General features: G+C 38.3%; 1 protein-coding gene across 4 annotated transcripts; it reads left to right on the top strand.

Moving 5' to 3' along the window:
- Positions 1 to 51: 51 nt before the first annotated feature.
- Positions 52 to 19392, top strand: SLC35A5 (solute carrier family 35 member A5). Of its 4 annotated transcripts, XM_082460203.1 has the most exons (8): positions 52 to 148; positions 245 to 359; positions 1172 to 1320; positions 5736 to 5834; positions 7210 to 7343; positions 9877 to 9944; positions 15837 to 16617; positions 17910 to 19392. In XM_082460203.1, the coding sequence occupies exons 3-8, from the start codon at positions 1191 to 1193 to the stop codon at positions 17976 to 17978; spliced, it is 1281 nt and encodes a 426-aa protein (XP_082316329.1). In that variant the 5' UTR covers positions 52 to 148; positions 245 to 359; positions 1172 to 1190; the 3' UTR covers positions 17979 to 19392. The 4 variants fall into 4 exon arrangements, with proteins under 4 accessions (XP_082316329.1, XP_082316331.1, XP_082316330.1 ...); XM_082460205.1 differs by lacking the exon at positions 52 to 148 and having other exon boundaries at positions 155 to 359; positions 7213 to 7343; XM_082460204.1 differs by lacking the exons at positions 52 to 148; positions 245 to 359 and adding an exon at positions 392 to 514.
- Positions 19393 to 20626: the final 1234 nt, after the last annotated feature.

The raw sequence follows: 20626 nt of genomic DNA, 5'->3' as shown, positions 1-20626 counted from the left end.
GCCGCAGCTCCGCCGCCACCTGGGCCTCACGTGACACAGGAGTCTCCGGGCACGTGACGCGAGAAAGGCCGCGCTGGGGCGGGATCGGGTCGCTTCTCCCCTCCCTCCGGAAGCGTAACACTGAGCGCGCCTGCGCAATGGGCGCCAGGTCCGCTTTTTCCCAGTCGGGTCGTTATTGTGCTTTTTGTTCCGGAATAGGCGGGTCGGGTCCAAAGGCTTATTCGCCTTTCTTTTTCTCCCATAGATTCTCCGCGTATGGACCCTAAAAGCTACCGCTGCTGCTGCTGCGGACCTAGACAGTTACTGTCTCAGCTTTAGGATGTACGCTCTTCCACTAGAAGCTCTTCCAAGGGACCGAGGTAACCGCGCCCCCCGGGACAAAGAAGTGCGCGTGCGTTTGAGGGGAGGGCGCCCCAGGCGAGATGCCTCCTGCGCATGTGTGACAAGAAGGCGTTCCTAGATGGTGGGGGGAAAGCTGGCCTTCCCGAGTAGGGGAGGTGTCTCTTTGGCCTTGGTAGGTTTACGCCCCACTTGGGCTGTGGGCATTGGTATTTCCAGCCCATCTCTCACCAATCCCCCAGGCACTGTGCACTATCCTTACTCTGGGTTGTTTTGGGTAGTTACCCGACCTGGAGTTTAATGGCCTTAACATATCAAAAGAGGGCCTTAGAGTCATTGATTTCTAAGTCGTCTTCTACTTCCAACAGTAGTTCAGTATAAATTAATACAGTGTTTCAGGTATTTCTATTTCGGTCATTATTGTAACGAAATCTTTCCCAGCAAGCTCTTTTTCTTCCTCCTATGGAAAAGCTGCTACTGAGGAGAAAAATACAAATATGAAATTATCTTCTAGAGCAAAGTTGCTCATAAGAATGAAAGTTAAAGAATTGCTTTTCTGCAGAATCCTGCAGTCCTAAAATGTCCTACCTTGGGCAGCACTTCTAACCTGGCTCTTGCCTTTTCAGTCTCTAGAGTTCCCCCTCCTATCAAATTTTGACTCTTTCCTTTCCTTTCCCCATAGTTTTTCTTGTACTCTCCAACTTTTTTGCTTTGGGTATAGCCATTACCAGACATCTAAAAAATTCCTTTTCTGTTCTTCACCAATCAGTGGTATTTGCATTATGCTTAATCTGCCAGCAGGGTTGCTCATGAACTTGTTCTTCTCTTTAAGGCAATTAAAAAACAGTGGAATGGAAAGGAATTATTGTGGTCATCCCATGTTAAGCTCCTCTTCGGCAATGTATACATTCCTGCTGGGGGCCATATTCATTGCTTTAAGCTCCAGTCGCATCCTACTTGTAAAATATTCAACCAATGAAGGTAAGTTAAGGTTTGGAATATGTATGGAGCACTGCCATCTAATCACACTTTATCTTTCTTGTCTTTAGTTTCCCTTGTGTATAAAATGGGGATAATACCCTTAAAAGTACTCTGCTTCATGTCAGTGATAAAGCATGTTTAAATTTGGTTCTTTAAGCTTTCATTCCTTACCAAGAAAAATTTTTGATGCTGAGTGAAATTTGGGTCAGTCAAGTACAGGATCAAAACCTTTGCAGAACAGATCATAACATCTGACTGTTGGTTTAATCAACAGGTGTTTCTGGGCCTATAGCAAAATATATTATAACTTATTTTGAAATAGACAGGAGATATATTTGGTCACTTGGCCTTTGTGAGGTACTATTTTAAGTACATTATCAATGGAGCAGTACAGGTTATTAGCTTTGATAAATACGTACTCAGGAAATCTTTTATTATTCTTAATGTAAGAATTTGTATTTAAACAGTTTAATTCCACAAAACTGTGTTGAGAACCTCTCACTAGTTATTGAGTACACGGAAAATCATGACATCATGATCGTTAATGGTCTGCTTGGGGAGTCAGATGTGTACCTAAGTCTCTTTTTTCAGTTAACATTTCTCTGCCAGGCGCTGGGCTAGATATTACTAGCAGGGTTCAAAGTGCATAAGATATAGACTTTATTCTCAAGAATTCACAGTTTATTAGAAGAGAAACACATGTAAATGCATCATGAAAATACAGTATAGTAAGTGCAGTTCTATACCAAAGATACAGAGGTAGTTTTACATGGAGAGTGATATATTCTGTCTGGGAGAGCATGATGTGGACTGTGAAGCAGTCAGGGAACACACTTCCCGGATAAGGTGACAGTTGACCCACAAGAAGACAAGGTGGGCAGAGGTATTCAAAACAGAAGCAACAGCCTGTAAAAATGAACAGATGTATTAAAAAAGCAGGATGGATTGTGAGAATGTGTAGTTCAGAATTACTGAGCAAAAAGTTTTAAGGACTTGGACGAGGGGGGAAGGAGTGCTTGGCCAGAGAGGGCAGTAATGATCAGAGAGCTGAGGACTTTATATGTCATGCTAAGCATCTGGGGCTTTATTCTCTAGGCCCTAGAGTCTGGGAGACAGGGAATACTTGGAGGAATATAAACGGCAGGGTAAGATGAGAAAGACTATTATGGTAGCTGGATGGAGAATGGACTAAAGGGGAAGAGAAGTAGCCAGTTAGGGGGTTATTACAAATTCAAGCCACAGATGATGAAAACTAACCAAGGCTTTTGAAGTAGGAATAGAGAAGAGAGGATAGATTCAAGAAATATTCTAAACATAGAAAAGACAAGACCTGGAGAATGTGTGGAATGTGGAGATTAAAGGAGATGAAGTATTGGATAGTTCAGAGGTTTCTGGTTTGGATGCTGAGTAGGTCAATGATGTTCTCAACTGAGATGGAGACTAAGGAAGGAAGAGCAGGTTGGACAGAGCTCAGAGAAATTAACAGTTTTAGCTCTTGTACCTTCCATGGGGCCAGGAGCTGTGTCCTTGTTTCCTGCTGTATCCTGCAGTGTTTAGCACTTCACGCATGTCAAGGAAATGCCAGTTAAGTGAATAAATAGGAGATAGTTATTCATATGGATATGTTTAGTGAGTATTAAATGTTCCAGAATACGGATTTGGAAACATTAATATTAAATTGACATTTAAAACCCAAGGAGCGGAGGGCTCATTCAGGGTAACCACACAGAATGAGAAAATAACAAAGAGCCAAGGACAGAACTCCAAGGAATGGCAGCATTTAACAGGAGTGCTGACACTCAGAAGGACATTAAGAAGGAATTAGAGAGATGAGAGAACTAAGTGCACATGACTTACAGAAGGGAGTTTGACTGGGAGGAAACTGCAACATCAGGATAAGATAAGGATTAAAACCCACTCTTTGGAATTAGTAATTAGAAGGTGTTTGGTAATCTCAGGAACTAGGTAGTTGGAGTACTGTGGTGGGATCAGAAACCAAACTGCTTGGGGGCAGGATCTGAGTGGAAGGTGGGTACAGTGGAGATAATGAATATTGACACTTTTATGGAGATCAGGAGGAGGTATGGTAGCTGGAGGGGGAGGATCTTATATTTTATTTTTTTCGGTTGGGAGTTTTGAACATATTTGTAGGAGAGGAGAGGAAGCCAGTTAATAGAAAGATAAAGGAGATATACTGAAGCCAGAGGAAATACTTATTGGAGCAAAGCCCCTGAAGAGAAGGGAAGGTTTTAATGGGGAGAATGGGTGAATAGTGGGGCCATAGCTCCTCTCTCTGGGAGTGAAGGGAAACCAATAAGGATGAACGTGGTGTCGATAAGGTTGGAGTGTGGGCAGAAGAGTGGAGAGAGGTCACATGTGATGCTGTGATACGATTTGGGATCAACCATGAGAGAAATGCAAGGAGAAAAACAAAAACGATGAAAAGCAAGAATGAGTTAAAGAGCAGTGACAAGAGTTTGAAAGTTGTGATCTGAAGCCCCCCATTTGTGTGCATGCGTGTTTGCTCGTGTGTATCATGCTAGAAAGTAAAGCAAAGTATTGTTGGAGGATAATGGAATGTGATTTCAGTATAGCTTTGAGCTCAGAAAAGGGAGGAGGAGATGTTTTTAACTAAGCTTTGAATGATGGAGAAAGTTTAACAGGCAATTAAGTGCCTACTAAATGCAGAACACTTAACTGCCAGGTTTAGGATGTCTTACAAGACATGATCCCTGTCTTGTAAGAAGCTTACATTTTAAGGGTAAGACATACAACATTAAAAATAACTATAATGCAATGTTACAAGTACTGTTATAGAGGTTTATAAGTAGTGTTACCCGAAAACTGGGTTCACCTCTTGGTAGGTGTTGAGCCAAAAGACATAACCAAGCCGAAGATTGGGAGAAGGAAGGATTTATTATTACTTGTAGCAAGTAAGGAGAACACCGGGGAGCTTTCCCAAAGCAGTGTCTTCCCAAACAGCAAGATTGGGGAAGTTTTAAGCTAAAGGGTACATGAATTTTATGGAGGGGCTTGGGTGGTTGACAGAATCCAGCTTTAGTTGACTGAAGTCAGGAGGGTCAGAAAAGGTCAACATCATCATCCAGTTCTAGTTGATCTGGTGGTTGATCACTGCAGGCTCATCTTTACCATTGAAACTGAACTGGGAGTCTTTACAACTGATACATTATCTTTGCTATTGTCACTTCTCTTGCTGGATAACAGTTTGTTCCTGCATTCTTTTGTTCCCTTAAGATCCTTAATTACTGAGACCTGTTCAAGGACAAGCATTACGGCCAGGCTTAAGTCACAAGATGGCTTAGGCCAAAAATGGCTTCTCTTAAGTCAAGAAAGCCATGCCTGGTTCTCTTTCTCCGGGGACCCCCTACCCTATCTGTTTACACTAGTGCTACAGGATTGGAGATGAATAAAGGCTTGATTATGCATAGGTTGTGAAGGTCAGGGAAAGCCACAGAAAAGAGGAAGAAAGAGTGTTCTGGGGAGCAAGAATGTCAAGTTGGCTTTTTTCCTTTGTACTTGGCCAGTTTTGGTTTTTCATACGACAACCAAGGGAAACAAGCAAATATTTTTGAGAAAATGCATTCCTCAAAATAGTAACTAATAAAATCTATGTTTGTCCTTGGCAAAATTATAGAGCAAGTTGTTAGAAAAAGGAGAAAAATAACAGCTAAGTCAAGATATACTAACCAAACCTCATATCCTAATTAGATTGACTTGTAGGTTGGGATATAGCTTCCTGATTGGTCAGTGGGTTTGGATGTGTCAGTGTGTTTGTCCACCGAAGAGCCCTGGGCCAGTTGCCTCTTGCCTCAAGCCACTTCCTTCTGTTACCACAACATAATATTTGTCCCAGAGTGCCTAACAAATATTGTTTTCCATGTGTACCATGATATGAAACAGATAGGAAAACTCTGAGTTAAGGGAATATCACAGACAGAGTGTACCTTGATTTAAGCAAGGCAGACAAGTCACACAAGAGGAATCATGAGCTGGGTAATAATTCAGCCACCTAGATTGATAGCTGTTTGATTAGTCAGGCCCCGATTGTTAGTTAATGGTCAACTTAGAAGCTGGTCTCTAATGCCATGCCACAAAGCTTTCTTCGCCTGTAGCCCTAGCCTCCCCAACACATTTTTCAGGAACTTGAAGGAAAACATGAGAGGCATATCTCTCAATTTCAAGGATAATAAAACGCTCAATGAGGTAAGGATAGCTAACACATTAGGTGAATTGATTCAAAAATCCAAAAGAGCCAAAACCAACTGGATGAAGTTTAATATAACCAGTATTAAAGTCCAGCTTTTAAGTTTAGAAACAGCTCTCAATTATTTACTGTATGTAAGCATTATATAGAGCAAAATTTATAATTAATAAACATTTCTGTTACATTTCAGAGAACAAATATGATTATCTTCCAACTACTGTGAATGTGTGCTCAGAACTGGTGAAGCTGGTTTTCTGTGTGCTTGTGTCATTCTGGGTTCTAAAGAAAGGTGAGTCTTGAAATGGTACTATATACTGGTTAAAAATCACAGACTCAAAGAATTTTAGAACTGAAAGGAACATTTTATATCAGTTAGCCTAGCCCATTAATTTTATATATGAGGATACTAAGATACAAATAGAAATATGGTTACTCATGTTTTGCAGGTGAGGAGCAGACTCAGAGAGTAAGTAGTAAGTGTTAGTGTGGTGCTGGGTAGGAGGGGCAGAGCCTGGACTCCACCCACATGTCCTAGCGTTCCGTCCACTGTGCTGCCTCTTGACTTGTTCCTGTGGTGGGTCGCACAGCGAGTTAGTTGTTATTCAGATTCAGGATTATCTAAATCACTGCTGTCTGACGTGATATGTAGCATACTGCAAAACAGTCCCCATTGCCTTTAGGGGGACAGCATAGCGCTTTGGAGTCAGAGAGACTATATTCTAGGGCAGATTATTTTACTTTTCTGAGCTCCAGTTTCATCAACTATCAAATAAGTATCAAATAAGGGTACAAATAGTATCAAATAAGGGTACTAATCCTTCCTCAGATCAAAAGTATGTACCCTTTTGTGGCTATTAATTCTCCAGTTATTGAACCTTAGCTCTCTCTGCTACTTTGATCCACCTTCCCACATGAGGTAGACATAGAATTTACACTATTAAAGGGCTTGCCCAAGAAGATGTCTCTTCATTCTCAGAGGTTTCAATCTTTGCAGAGTTTCTAGTTAGTGGAATACATTTCTTAATCTCATGAAATTTATGAAGTATTTACAGGGGTTAGACTTAAATTGTTTTCTATCTTTTCATTTTATTTTACATTCTCCATTATAGTACCGTCTTAAGTTTTTGTAAACCTAGAGATAGGAGAATAACTCATACTAGGATGAGTAAAAGTTAATTTTCTCTACTCCCCTATATATAAACTTTCACTTAGTATCTCCCTTTCCTGATTCCCTCACCCACCACAGCACCACCGCCCCGGCCCCCGGAAAAAAAATCCCAGCATGAACGCTACATTTTTTGTTCCACTTATTTTAATTTGTTGATCTCTCTTGGCTTTATGCTCAGAGTAGTAAGAGAAAACATAAGTGTGTCCTGAGTTGCCTTCTTCAGTAATACATCTGTCTCAAGTTAGCAGGAACTAAGAAAATCAGTATTCCTAAAGTGTTGCTGTTGTCAGAGATGGGCACGGTGGTGGGGTGAAGAAAGACCGTAATGGAATCCTGTGTAGTCCTTGATTTCTCAAGGCTAATAGTCACTTATGAAAGCATGTTCATGAAGTCTCTTTTAAAGAATTATATCAGAAATTAAATACAATTTACTTTCTCTAAAAATATGTGCATTCTCATCAAGCTCATATATTTATTGCTGTATTTCTTTCTTTAGAAGATCATCAAAATAGAAACTTGAGATGTGGTTCCTGGAAGGAATTCTCTAATTTCATGAAGTGGTCCATTCCTGCCTTTCTTTATTTCCTGGATAATTTGATTGTCTTCTATGTCCTTTCCTATCTTCAGCCTGTAAGTAAATAATGACAAAGAAAACAGCATTGAAAAGACAGAGAAATAAATCCTGGAACTAACCTTCCTCTTTTTTTTTTTAATCATTTTCCTTGGCACTGTTAGTTTCTCATTGCCTCACTGGCCTTCCTGAGGTTTGAGCAGAATCATCTGAGCACTGACTTACCAATCCACTTGCAAGACTCTCCCGCTGTGAAAGATAACTGTGCTGACTGATCGGTGGGAGCTGCTTCCTGACCACTGAATCTAGAGCCATCTCTCTCTGTGTAACCTTAACCAGTCTGCCTATTTTCTGAGCCATCCTGTGGTCACCCACCTCTAATATTAATCTCAACATCCAGGACCTCCAAGCAGACTCCCGTGATTAACTCTGAAAATTATACGCTCAGTGTACCGCTCTTTCTTACACTTGTTTTAATGTGGTGTATATGTTTTCTTTTGGTATGATTTTCGTTTTCTGTTAGTCCTGTCATTTAACCAAGTTCTTTAAGGGTAGAGATTATATCCTCCCAATCTAAATGCTATCCGTAACTGATAATACTAGGTATACTTCTCATGTCTCCTGGCATCCCCTATGCCAATTTAGAGAGCTATTAGTAATCAGAATTAAAGTTTGGTCTTCTGCTTTTACCTATTACTCAGTTTGTATCACGTGTATATTTTCCCCTCTATGTTTTCATTTTATAAAATGAAGGTTTCTATTGCCACATTTAAGAAAATGTGTTTTAATTTTCTTTAAAGAGAAACTTCAGGCATTTTGGTCATAAATAGAATTTCTGTTGACACTAGTGCTCTATTTGAAACCTCTTAAGTATAGCCAAATCAGTGTGAAAGTGGGATGAAAAGGAGGGATCAAGAGGGCACTGAGGTAGAAAACAGGAGTTTGATTCTTTTGCACAATTTAAAAGATTAGAACCAGGCAAGGCCAAACTGCTCTGTAAAATAGAATAGTGTTACCATACCGGCCCAAAGGCAAGGACCTGGGCCAGGGGATCACCTGAAGTTGCTTTCAGCTCTGTGATCCATTTTATTAGTAAAAGTTCATTCCATTTAAAGTGTGTCCTCTCCTAAATTCTTTCACTTTGTTTTTCAGATCTGAGAATTCCTCCCAACAACATAATTATTCACATTCAATAAAGTGTATATTTGTTGTGTTTTATTTGTATCCAACAGACTACCTCTAAATTTATATCCCTTTGCTAAATCCCTAGTACCAAAGCAGGAGTGCAACTTCCTGTTCTTACAGCTTATTGCTTTGCTCTTCCTTCCTGATTGTGTACAACCACAGATATTACAAAATAAATTACTTGGCATACATATTCTTTGTAGTGCTATGCCCAAGCCTAGTTGGAAAGAATTAAATAGAGATGCATGGAAGTTTGGGGGGCAAAGAGCTGTGTTATTTTATTTATTCTATACTATTGCCTGGACAGAGTGGACACAATTCCCCAGGCCAGCAGGCTGTTTTGTTAGGTACATTTGCAGCGCTGTAACCGTGATTGATCAGAGCCGCCACTTCCCCACTCTTAACCAGCCACGTACTTTTCTTATCTCCTCTTAACTTGTCTCCTAACCAGGGGTTCACAAGCATTCGTCTGCGAAGAAAACCTTAAAATAATGGTTCCCATAAAAATTCAGTAGAAAAAGAGCAATATCGTATTCTTGGAATTTTTGCTAGTTGTTATTGGAGTTTACTCTTATTTCTTTAATTCAGCTGCATATTAGTCATGTTTGCTGGTTGTATAAGATTGTGGATACTCTTCAGGGTTTGGTCAATTTAAAGTGACAGCAAGGAGGAAGGCAGTAGGATTTGTTTTTAGAAATTATTAATATTGTCAGATCCAATTATGGGGGCAGTGATAAATTTCATATTCTCTGGGCCAAAATGTATATATGTTCAGATTAATATTCTCATGTGTGAAATTTGACTAAATTCACAAAAACAAACCTTAATAAAATCTGGCTAACACCTTTCTAAGTGTTTAGAACAATGTGAATAAATCCAAAGGACTGTCAAATATAAGTTTGGTAGTGAATCACTGGTACTGAATCACTACAGTTCAACCAGGTAAATTGATTTAATTCCTAGAGCGTTAAAAACGCTTAAAAACCTATACCTCCGTCTTCTTAATTTATAAATGGGCCTAACTTGCTTTCTCTCTACCCACAGAATCAGTGTTAAAAGTCTCTGAGAGCTTGAAAAAGTATGCTTTATAATCATTGTAACCATTATTTCTGGACCTAAACCTATAGAGTTTATAAGTATTTCCAGATCTGCACATAAAGATTATTACACAGGCGTTTGCTGAATTTCAACACATTTTCAAAGCCTGTACAATAATTTGATCATATCTACGTAAGTTTAACGAGCAATAAAAATAGAATTTAATCCTCTAGTGAAGTAGCTGCCCTAATAACCCCTCTGGGTTTTGACCAAAAAGCTTTTTTTGTCAGGTGAACTTGCACCAAGCTGGGAGATTTCTGAGGTCAGTGCTTTGCTTGGATTGTAACTCTATCTTCTCTTTCTTTCTAGGCCATGGCTGTTATCTTCTCAAATTTTAGCATTATAACAACAGCTCTTCTATTCAGGATAGTGCTGAAGTAAGTAACTTGTTGTGAAAGCATATATCATACTTTAAAATGGCACCGCCTTGTTTCAGATGATATACCCTCTGAATCCCAAGGCCAGGATTTTATTCCTAATTTGCTTTGTGTGTTGGGCAAGTTGTTTAACCCATGTGGAAAGCAGCTGCAGTGTTAGCCTGTCTAAATCCTCTGTGATTCAATGTTTGAAATGTTTTTTCTTAGCATCTCAAAAAAAAAGAGATGATTGGGTTTTAATTATTTTAATTTTTAGTGCCAGATTTTCAACAAAGAATTCATTAGCGCTTTTTTTGCAGATTCTCTGTACACTAATAGGGAACCAAGAAGTTCCTAGGATTAATATATTTGTTATTTGGAGTTTGGAGGTGATAAAAAGTGGCAAATTCCTTATTAAACTCCTTGAGATGACTACGTGATTTAAGCTCTAACTGGCAGAGGATTTGCATGAGGAATCTAGTTAAAATTACAATTAATAAGAGTGAACTTATTAAACTTTCCAAGTGCTATCACTAATTCATCTCCAGGAGAACGTTTGAATAAAATAAACATTTTTAGTTTAGATAGGCTCTGCTGCAAAGCAAAGGCCAGAATGTCCTAAGGTGATACAGGATCTGGGTACTTAACTCCAGTTTAATTTGTTATTTAATGATGATGATGATGAAAATAAAATTAACTTTTGTTACATTTGTTGTGATTGTTTTTATTTTAATTTTACATTCACATTCTCTTTTTAATTTGTTTCTCAATGTGCTATGTCATAGTGTGTTTTCATAATTGATGTGTACAGAAGGATGAAGGGCTTGGTACATAGGCACTCAGTAATTATTTGTTGAATCCCGTGATGCATTCAGTACATAAATTATATGAAATTCTTGAAAGGTTTTCTTTTACCCTGAGGAAACATTCAATTTAATAGTTGATGTAAGAGATGGGAAAAAATGAACATAGCATTTCATCCAATTTAAATGTTAGAGTCACTGAAATTTGCTTTTGCTATCACTTTCTTCATTTTATTTATGAATTGTAGAATAATTCAATTCAACTAGCAAGTTGAAGAATGCTAATCCAAAAAAACATTTTAAAATCTTTAAAATCAGCACGAAAGTCACTTTGTAGGATAAAAGTTGGCTTCTGAGAAAACATGTGTAAGCAATAATATTTTTATATTGAGTCCTGTGATAAAATTAGGGATGCACTTCCATAAAGGAATAATTGTTGGCTCTGACACACAATAAAATACTCACTATTAATAGGGGAGCGATGGTCTCAAAAACATGTATTTTTTTTGTTTTGTTTGGGGCTTTTTTTTTAAGTAAAAAAATTTTTTTTTCCTGTGAAGTGACAGTTTATGAGTACACATGGTATTATACTTAAGTTATTATATAATATATAAGTATTATGTCAAAATTAAATTAATAACTGAATTTACCAAAGAGAAGTTTAAAGGTATGTATTTCCTGTCTTGAAATTGGCCAGTAGCTCTAGCTATGCCCAGAATTGGTTGTTTTTTTTTTTTAATGACCCCAGAGCATGAGCAGGGCTGTGGGCCAAGGTGAGGGGCACTTGGAAAAGCCCTGCCCCGGGTGGCCCGACTGCCATGTGGGCAGCTGCGCGGGGAGGCTGTCCACCAGTGACTAGAAAACACTAAGGTCTCCTCAGGGCCTTTCTACCCTATTTCGACTTAACCGCACAATGACCCCATGAGATAGGTGCAGTTAGGCTGAGTCTGTGCCTGGAACCCAGAGCCACTAAGCATTTTGCAGCCCTCGGGCAGCTCCCTTTGGCTGTAGAAGAGGGAGTCTAGGTGGATAGGCTGGAGGCAGAGGGGCGAACGACGTTATGAACTACAGTTAAAACTTTTTTTTTTTTACATATTTTACCTCTTAATATTCAAAGCAGTAATATTGATTCTTAGGCATGTGTTTGCTTTGTTGTTAATACCACTCTGTTTTGAATCCTTAGAAGTTCTTCAGATTAAAAAAAACAATAAAATCACTCCATTTTTATTATTTCCACAAGCGCTTAGTTCCCAGAATGGGTCTTAGTTTGACTAATTCACAAATCAGCACTTGAAGCTACTCTAAATAGTAGAGCTAAAATGTGATAATAAATCTAATAATGTCTTTTATGGGAATACCTTTTAAGTATTACCTATTATTATATTTTAAAATCAACTTTGTTCTATTTTGATCTTTTTGTTGGTGGTAGTGTATGTTGTTTGTTTGTTTTTCCCTATTTAATCTACTCTTTGTGAGTCATGTGATGGTGTTTTGCCCGTGGCAATAAAATTTTGACCTAAGAATAGCTTGAGTTCTATCACAAGTTCTTAATTTGTTTGCCATAAATAACTCATTTAGAATATCAAAGCTCTTGTCTTATACTTGACTCTAGCAGAGCCATCAAATACCTTTCCCATACAGGTAAAGGATATAAAGCTATACAGGTAGAAAAAAATAAGTCCAGTGAATAATGTAAAACTTACTTGTAAGAATTTGAAAGTGAGAAAAAGTGAAAAGTATCACCATTCAAATGTCTTATTCTAAACCCCATGTGAATGCATAGATTTCCTCCTTGAAGTATAGTTACTGGTTCAAAGTGGAAATGTGGCAGGCATACCTCAAAGCCCTATTGGTTTGCTCTTAAGGCTTGGCAAAGTTGTATAATCTTGTTTGCTAGGCTTTAGGGAATAATAATGTCAGCCTGAACATCGAGATTTGAGAGATTAGAGAGCAAAACCAAGACCAGCACTTATTTTTACCTAAAGAATGTATATAAGTTTCTCTGATTTCTTCAAAGGGAAGGGAAAAAATTATTAAAAAACACATTTTGAAACATATGTTGGATGTCTTGGAAGTTACGGTGAACTTTACTTTCTGAACCAGCAGAAAAAATAAAAGTGCCACTCGGTAATAACAAGCATTTCTCCAAAACCATTCATTCACTTGATAAATATTTATAATTTCCCATGATAAATCTGCCCCTGGTCACTCTCTGTGCTATTTAGAAAGGTATGATGCATGGTTTCTTGAAAAAAGTTATGTCTTTCCACTTAAATATTTTCTTGCTCTGCCTTGGTTTACCACCAAATATGGTAGAAATGCTCTGACACAATTTGGACCTAATTCTTGAGTTACTAGGAAAACTCAAAGTAGGGATGTCATTTAAAATATATATATACTTTAGACAATTTAACTTAAGGTATATCAGTGTCCATTCATCATTCTTTTGATGAAGAGCCTAAGACCTTTCCTTTGCATATGTGTGGGGTTTGCTGATTGGAGTTCTTTGGCTTCTTTCTTGCTTGAACCTACCTTGATTACACATCATCTGTGGTTTCTGGTTTCAATTTCTTTATAGTGGAGCAAGCCTTAAATATATTTTTAAAGTAGATTCTTCTGAATTTTTATTATTCATTCCCTAAGCTTAAACTAACTTAACCTGTACCTAATTCAAAGGCAGTTTTTTTGTCTTGTGATTTGCCTTTAATCCTCCCAAGGCATTCAACTTAGTTTTCATGAAAACAGCAATCCTTTTCATTCACTCATAATTTATGATTTCTGTAGTCATTAAAATATATAATTACAATAATGAGGTCACCTGGCAAAAACACGTTTTGGAACAGAGACTCTGTGAGCAAACAGTTCACTTGGGAGCAGAGGCCTTCAGGTTCAGCAGCCTTCCAGCCAGAGGCATTCAGCTCTGCGCATCAATCTGAATGTTCTACTGGGGCAGTGGAGAGGTCGGTTAAGTGAGTTTCTACTGTTGCCTCCCCTAAACCATAAGGAGCAAACTCTTTCGTGCCTAATCAGTCATCATTTATAAGAGTGCAGATCCTCAGCTGACTTTATAAGATGATTTATTGTTTTATTTTCTTTGCTGAAAATCTATTTTCACCCTAATCCTTAATAATTTTTACCTTCCTAGAACATTATCTTGAATGAGTAATTATTTGCAGTAGGTACCGTTTAGCTTATTTAAGGCTTTACTTCCTTGGATTCTTTTTTCTCCATGTCAATATTAGTGGAAAATCTATAGCCGTCAGAATTGAAAACTTCTAAAGGACGTGTGGAGTATATCATTGCCTCATTTATCTTGACGTACAGTACTTGGTTATATAATGATTTTTATAAATCGAGCACCCATTTTTCATCTCTGTCTTTTCGGTTTCCGTTCCATTTGCCTTCTACTAAATGTGTACCACCTGCACCTTCAGCAATGTATGTGACTAGCTGACGGTTTCTGACCTCGTGGACTATAGGGCTATGTTGGTCTCATCACTGCACGCTAGATCTGGTTATATGAAAGTGTATACGCGAGAAGACATATAGGGAGCACAGGTGTGCTGCTGTCTGTGTGTGCTGTCTGTGCAGTTAGCAGTTTCACAGCATGAAGCTCTATGGAAGCGTTGGTGAAATCAGACACATATTCCTGTACAGGCATCCTGGAACTCAGAATTACACTTAAGAGGTGCATTGGTCCAGAAGGAGAACTTACAAAACCATGGCTCAGACTCCTTCCTTGCTCTTTCATAAATACATGACCTTAGAGAAGTCAGTTAACCTCTGAGAACCATTTCCTCCCCTAGAACAGAAACTGCCTGACCCATAATAGGTGCTCAACAAAGGCTCCAAAATTCTTACAACTTCAGTTCTCACCTGTTGCTTTTCACGTCTGCCTTTGCTCATGTTACTGTCTGTTCTTGGTGTGCCTCTTCTCCACCTGACTAATCGATCTTCAAACTTGAAGATGTTGTCCCCCCTAGAAGCCTCCCTGGGTGCCCCCATCTGAGTCCCATACCCCTCTTTCCTTAGTCAGTGTACCTTGTAGCCTTTGTGTAGACTCTTGCCTCTTCCTGGGTATATTGCCAACTCCCTTTTCACATGACAAACTTCAATTTATTTTTCATCTTTCAGCTTAAGTGTCATTTCCTCTTCAAAGCAATACCTGACTCTATTTCCAGACGCGGGCGTTGTTCCTCAGTGTACCCCAATTGTTCTGTGTATCATATGTCACACATTATATTGTCATCATTTAGTTCCATGGCTCACTCCCTATTAAAGTGTAAATTCTTTGAGGATGGAGACCAAGTCTTTTTTCTCTTCCCAGCATGCCTGGCACATAGTTGCTGCTTATTAAATGTCTGTTGAACTGAATGAATTTGCAAAATGGAATAATCATCACATCCTCCATATCTGAAAAGTTTGTTGTTAGGCAAAATAAAGAAATAAATAAAGCATTGTTAGGACTTCATCAACTGAAACACTGAAAATATTTTTTTCCTTGCCTTATCAAACAGTTTGCTGTATAATACTTTATAATCAGGCCATGAATCTGGGAACTAGCTTCCTCCTTAAGTCGTTTCTGGGTCATGAATACCTTTGAAAATTTGACAAATCTTTGAAGGATCACCTGGTGGGGGTGGGGAAGGCCAGGAATTCGCCTATGTAGAAGATTTGGCACACACTGCAAGAATTCACAGATATCAGAAGCTCGTCACATTTTTTCTGGTTCATGGAAACTAGATTGAGAATCCCTGCTATAACTTACTTTATCGCGAGATTAAAAAGTGATCGTACCAAACAACTAAGATCAGCTCCCAAGGTACAAAGGAGGCTTAGTTAAACCTATAGGTTAAAAGGAAACTTACAATGAGGAGAAATGGTTGAGTGGCCTTAAGGGACAGCTACTATAAAAGCAGATAAAAAATAAGTTCAAAAAGCAGACACACCCTAACAGGTTTCCTTTGAACTTGAGTTGTGGGGAATGCTGGCAAAAACAGTATGGTTCATGCAACCAAGTACTCAAGTGATTGAGTTTTCAGTAGACACAGTTGATAGGGGAGGAGGAAAAAAGACTAGTATTAAAATCTCTTTTTTCATCTTTGAACAGGAGGCATCTAAACTGGATACAGTGGGCTTCCCTCCTGATTTTATTTTTGTCTATTGTGGCCCTCACTTCTGGGACTGAGACCTCACAGCATAACCTGGCAGGACATGGATTTCATCATGATGCCTTCTTCAGCCCATCCAATTCCTGTCTTCTTTTCAGAAGTGAATGCTCCAGAAAAGACAACTGCACAGCAAAGGAGTGGACTTTTTCTGAAGCTCAGTGGAACACCACGGCCAGGGTTTTCAGTCATATCCGTCTTGGCTTGGGCCATGTTCTTATTATAGTCCAGTGTTTTATTTCTTCGATGGCCAATATCTATAATGAAAAGATACTGAAGGAAGGGAACCAGCTCACTGAAAGCATCTTTGTACAGAACAGCAAACTCTATTTCTTTGGCATTCTTTTTAATGGGCTGACCCTGGGCCTTCAGAGCAGTAACCGTGATCAGGTTAAGAACTGTGGGTTTTTTTATGGCCACAATGCATTTTCAGTAGCCCTTATTTTTGTAACTGCATTCCAGGGCCTCTCGGTGGCCTTTATTCTGAAGTTCCTGGATAACATGTTCCATGTCTTAATGGCCCAGGTCACCACTGTCGTCATCACAACGGTGTCTGTCTTGGTCTTTGACTTCAGGCCCTCCCTTGAGTTTTTCTTAGAAGCCCCATCAGTTCTTCTCTCCATATTTATTTATAATGCCAGCAAGCCTCAAGGTCTGGAATATAAACCTAGGCAAGAAAGGATCCGAGATCTAAGTGGCAGTCTTTGGGAGCGCTCCAGTGGGGTAAGTTTGTGAGGATGCTGCTTTTTTGCCTGTTCTTCCCAAATTCAAAGTGTAGTTATACAAGAAAAGAAATAGATCAGTGCTTATTTGTCACAGGGCATATTGGATCTCTCTGACTTATCGTTCAACAAACATTTGTTGGTCTCCTTATGTATAAGGGCTCATGATAATGCTGTCAGGGGTTGAGAAAAAGTATAAATCACAGTCTCAAGGACTTTATGCATTAGTTGTATCATAGAATATTACAGTCACAGAACCAGAAGATGCATCACAGGTTATCTTGTCTAGTCTCCTAGTTTTACAAGTGAAGAAACAGACTCAGAGAGGCTAACTAGGTTACAGATAGTAAGTGAAAGAACTGGTACCAAACCCATGAGGTCTGACTCCTAATCCATTCATTACTCTTTCCACTCCACTGTAGTTGGGGAAACAAGCCTCATTCGTAAGAAAAGTTGATCTTTGACATTAGTAAGTCTTGTTAAATATAAGTCAAAAGCCTGGCTTCTTTCTTTTCCCTGTAGTTATTCATAAACCAGAGGGTGCCAGAAGGGCAACCTTGTTTATCTCACTAAGACGGTGGTTCCCAAGGTTCCCAAAAGGATTGCTGCAAATGCATAGTGATCTCCTGGAGGCTCAAGTTAGGAGATAGATATATATTTAAATAAAACATGAAATGGAGTCCTCTATCTAGGTTTAAATTTACAGTTTTCATGAACACACAAAATATGAGATAGTTCACACAATGAACATTTTACTCTTCGGGAAAGTTAACCTATTGCTTATTAGATAGAGTTCATGGCAGAGCTTCCCTCAGTAATGCCTCTGAAGTGATGATATTTACAACAGATTCTTAAGATGAAAAAGTTAGAAGCCTGCTCTGATCTCAGTTAGAATATAGATTTAGAAATCCTGTGTTCTTTTCCAACAGTCTAATAACACTGCTTGCCCTACTTTTTTAGGTAGAAGAAAATCAATGTAGGTAACAAGGCCTAGTTTATACCTATTTCTGCAGCCTTTAGTCATTTCCCTCCAAGGCCAGCAGAGGCCGCTCCTTACTTTGCTCTTGTTAACTTTGAAATTCAAATGTACTGAAGTGCATTCCAATTTTTTATCTTACTATATGCCTGCGGTTAACTTGCCAAGAACTTATTTATTTAATTTCATTTAACAAGAGTATAGTTTAATTAAATAAAATCCATGATTTGTTAGTAAGGTTTCTCCTTAGTAATTATTAAAAATGGAACATTTCTAGTTTTGTCCTAATTAATTACTGATTTCATGTTTCCTTTTAGGATGGAGAAGAACTGGAGAGACTTACCAAACCCAAGAGTGATATTGAATCAGATGAAGATACTTTCTAACTGGTACCCAAATAGTTGGCAGCTCTCACGAACCTTATCTTCACATTTTCAGCATGTGTGATATTTATCTTTCCACTTTGATAAACCAAGAACATTTCTAAAGCATAAAACTCTTTGCATATATCTAACCGCTCCCTAAATAACTCCAACCAAAGCTCAGAGTACCCAAAGGCTAAAAAGTTCTAAGGAACTGACATCAGAATAATAGTATGGAGACTGCAGTAATGGCCTGGTACTTAGTAGGTCAAGATATATTTGCAGATTATTTTCCTTGTTCCTCCATTCCAGAAAACTTGTAATAATCATGTTAGCTGTACCCTATAAATATACATATAGAGATCAGTTTGCCAGATATTCAGAATTGTGTACTTCTACTCTGCATGCCATAGTCTTCCCTTTTTTATCATTATAAATATCACCTAGGTTGACCCTTGAATTTTGAGGCCATGGAGATAGTCATTTTGTAATTAAAAAGCAATGAGACTCTAAAAATTTGGTTGAAGGACGTTAATAACCAGCCACAACATTGATTTGAGAGTATTGTAGTCGGTGCTAAATGTTTTGACAAACAAATTTTTCAACAAAAATCTCAGAATTTTAATTTTTAGGAATTTGTAGGAAATCTTATTTTTAGTGGTTGTCTTTTGATGTTTTTCTACACAAATAAGCTTCAATTTAGGTGAAAGTTGGTTTCCAGTCCCCACAGTTATCACCTGTATTTTTCACTTAAACCAGCCATGGTGGGTTTTTTCTCCTCAGTTTGACCACATCACTCTTGGATTATTCTATTTTGGAGACCTAATAAGCCACTTTTATTAGTTATTAAATAGAACTGATGACTATTATATATCTTTATATCATATTCTGTTCCTGAAGTTTGAGACACTGGCTTCAGAATCATGCCAGGTTATCAGTAGACTATTGCTGAAGAGTTCTTTTAAAAGAGTCACTTTGCAAACAAATGACTTTTACTGAAATATGAATAGTATTACTCTAAAAAGAGGAAGGCCAGTAATAAATTAAGCACTTTATAGTAACCATATTTCACCCTTAAACTGCATGGTATTTTTTGAGGTATTTTTGCATGCATCCAGTTGAGTCTATGAGGTAGAGAAGTCAGGTGATAGATAATTTAAAAATGAGAAAACATGACTTGCCCAAGGCCATATAGCTGGATGGTGATAGGACAAGTGTTGGCTTCAGCTAATAGGCCTGTGTGTTTATAGAGCACTACACTGTAAATGTGAGCTTTAAGTTGTCGTTTTCATGCAGTCTGTACATCTCTTCTTTCCCCTAATTTTCATACAGATAAATATAAGATAATACTATTACATAATCCATCTGTGATATCCAGAACAATATGAATGGCAAGAGTTGGTGGAAATTTATAAATAAAATAACTATTAAACCCTTACCTTGTATTGCCACTTTGTTATATGAGGTGGAATGCAGAGTATTTTTAATTTCAAAACGTAATTTCAAAAGAACTTTTAAAACTGTCTCTTTTTCAGTAGATCTTGACTTCTGAGAATAGCAAAACTTTATCTTATCATAGGCGTTCCATCAGAGTAATGTGAAACAGGAAGATTATTATGACAATTCATTTTAAAGGTAAAGAAAATCAGCTATAGGAAGACCTCACTTTTAAGAAATATAGCATACAAAACATACTTATGAAACATAAAATTGCAACAATATTACTTGTGAAGGTATTGCCTACGGGATGTATTAAATAGCAGATCCCACTAATTCATGGAGATTGATTTTCTCATTTACAGTTGCTTTTTCACCCTCCTTTTCAGGAAAGCATTTATTGCCCAAAGGAAGGTTTACTCATGTTAATTTACAAATTAAGTAGAGAGAGGGAAGGAGCTGGAACTAAAATGTGAAGTTCTGATGTGGATGCACTGGAGTACAGTGGACCCCTCAACACAGGTTTGACCTGTACGGGTCCACTTATATGCATATTTTTTTTCAATAAATACAGTCCTATACGATCACCGGTTGGTTGAATCCTCGGATACGTAACTGCAGATATGGAGGGCCGGCTGTGGGACACGAGCATCCTCAGATTTTGGTCCGCAGTGGGTCCTGGAACAAATCCCCCGCAGATACCAAGGGACAACTGTATTTCGTGGGTGCTACTGTTTTAATAGGAGAGTAACTGAAAGGTGAGAGGTCTAGAAACCATATCCTATCATCTTAGGTGCTCTTGGATCAAGTGCATAATCTGGGGAGAACGAGTGTCATGCGGAAAAAGAAGTAGACTTCTTTCCTGTTGTAAAGAACAAGTTATAGGGTGATGGTTATTCTTTCCTTATAAGGAAGACTCTCCTAACAAATGATACTTTCCAATAATGGAGAAGGCCTTCCTGAAGAGTAGTAGAGAGTAGTAGTAAATTCTCGATCACTGAAGTGTTAAGGAGAGATTGTATCAGCAGTATGTTTTAGAAGAGATTCCATCATTGGTATAGAAGTTGGACTAAGTGATTTCTAAAGTCCCTTCCTATTTTTAGATTCTCTTCTAAGCAGTTTTGACCTACAACTAATGTGCTGAATAGCCTTTGGTTGGACCACAAGTATGGCCTGCAGTGACCTGATTCCAGCTCTGCCACTGGTCCTAGGGTCAGACTTCTATCCAGCAATGT

The sequence above is a fragment of the Balaenoptera physalus genome (genome assembly GCF_965194825.1).
Source record: "Balaenoptera physalus genome assembly, chromosome: 4".
Classification (NCBI taxonomy): Eukaryota; Metazoa; Chordata; class Mammalia; order Artiodactyla; family Balaenopteridae; genus Balaenoptera; species Balaenoptera physalus.
The sequence above is the reverse complement of the archived record's forward strand: the minus strand, read 5'-3'. Positions and strand labels throughout refer to the sequence as shown.

Excerpts from the sequence above, each read along its gene's own strand:
- SLC35A5 (XM_082460202.1), top strand. The coding sequence starts at position 1,122 with ATGCTTAATCTGCCAGCAGGGTTGCTCATGAACTTGTTCTTCTCTTTA. Across the intron at positions 9,945-15,836 it reads CTATTCAGGATAGTGCTGAA|GAGGCATCTAAACTGGATAC; the intron begins GTAAGTAACTTG and ends ATCTTTGAACAG. Across the intron at positions 16,618-17,909 it reads TTTGGGAGCGCTCCAGTGGG|GATGGAGAAGAACTGGAGAG; the intron begins GTAAGTTTGTGA and ends GTTTCCTTTTAG.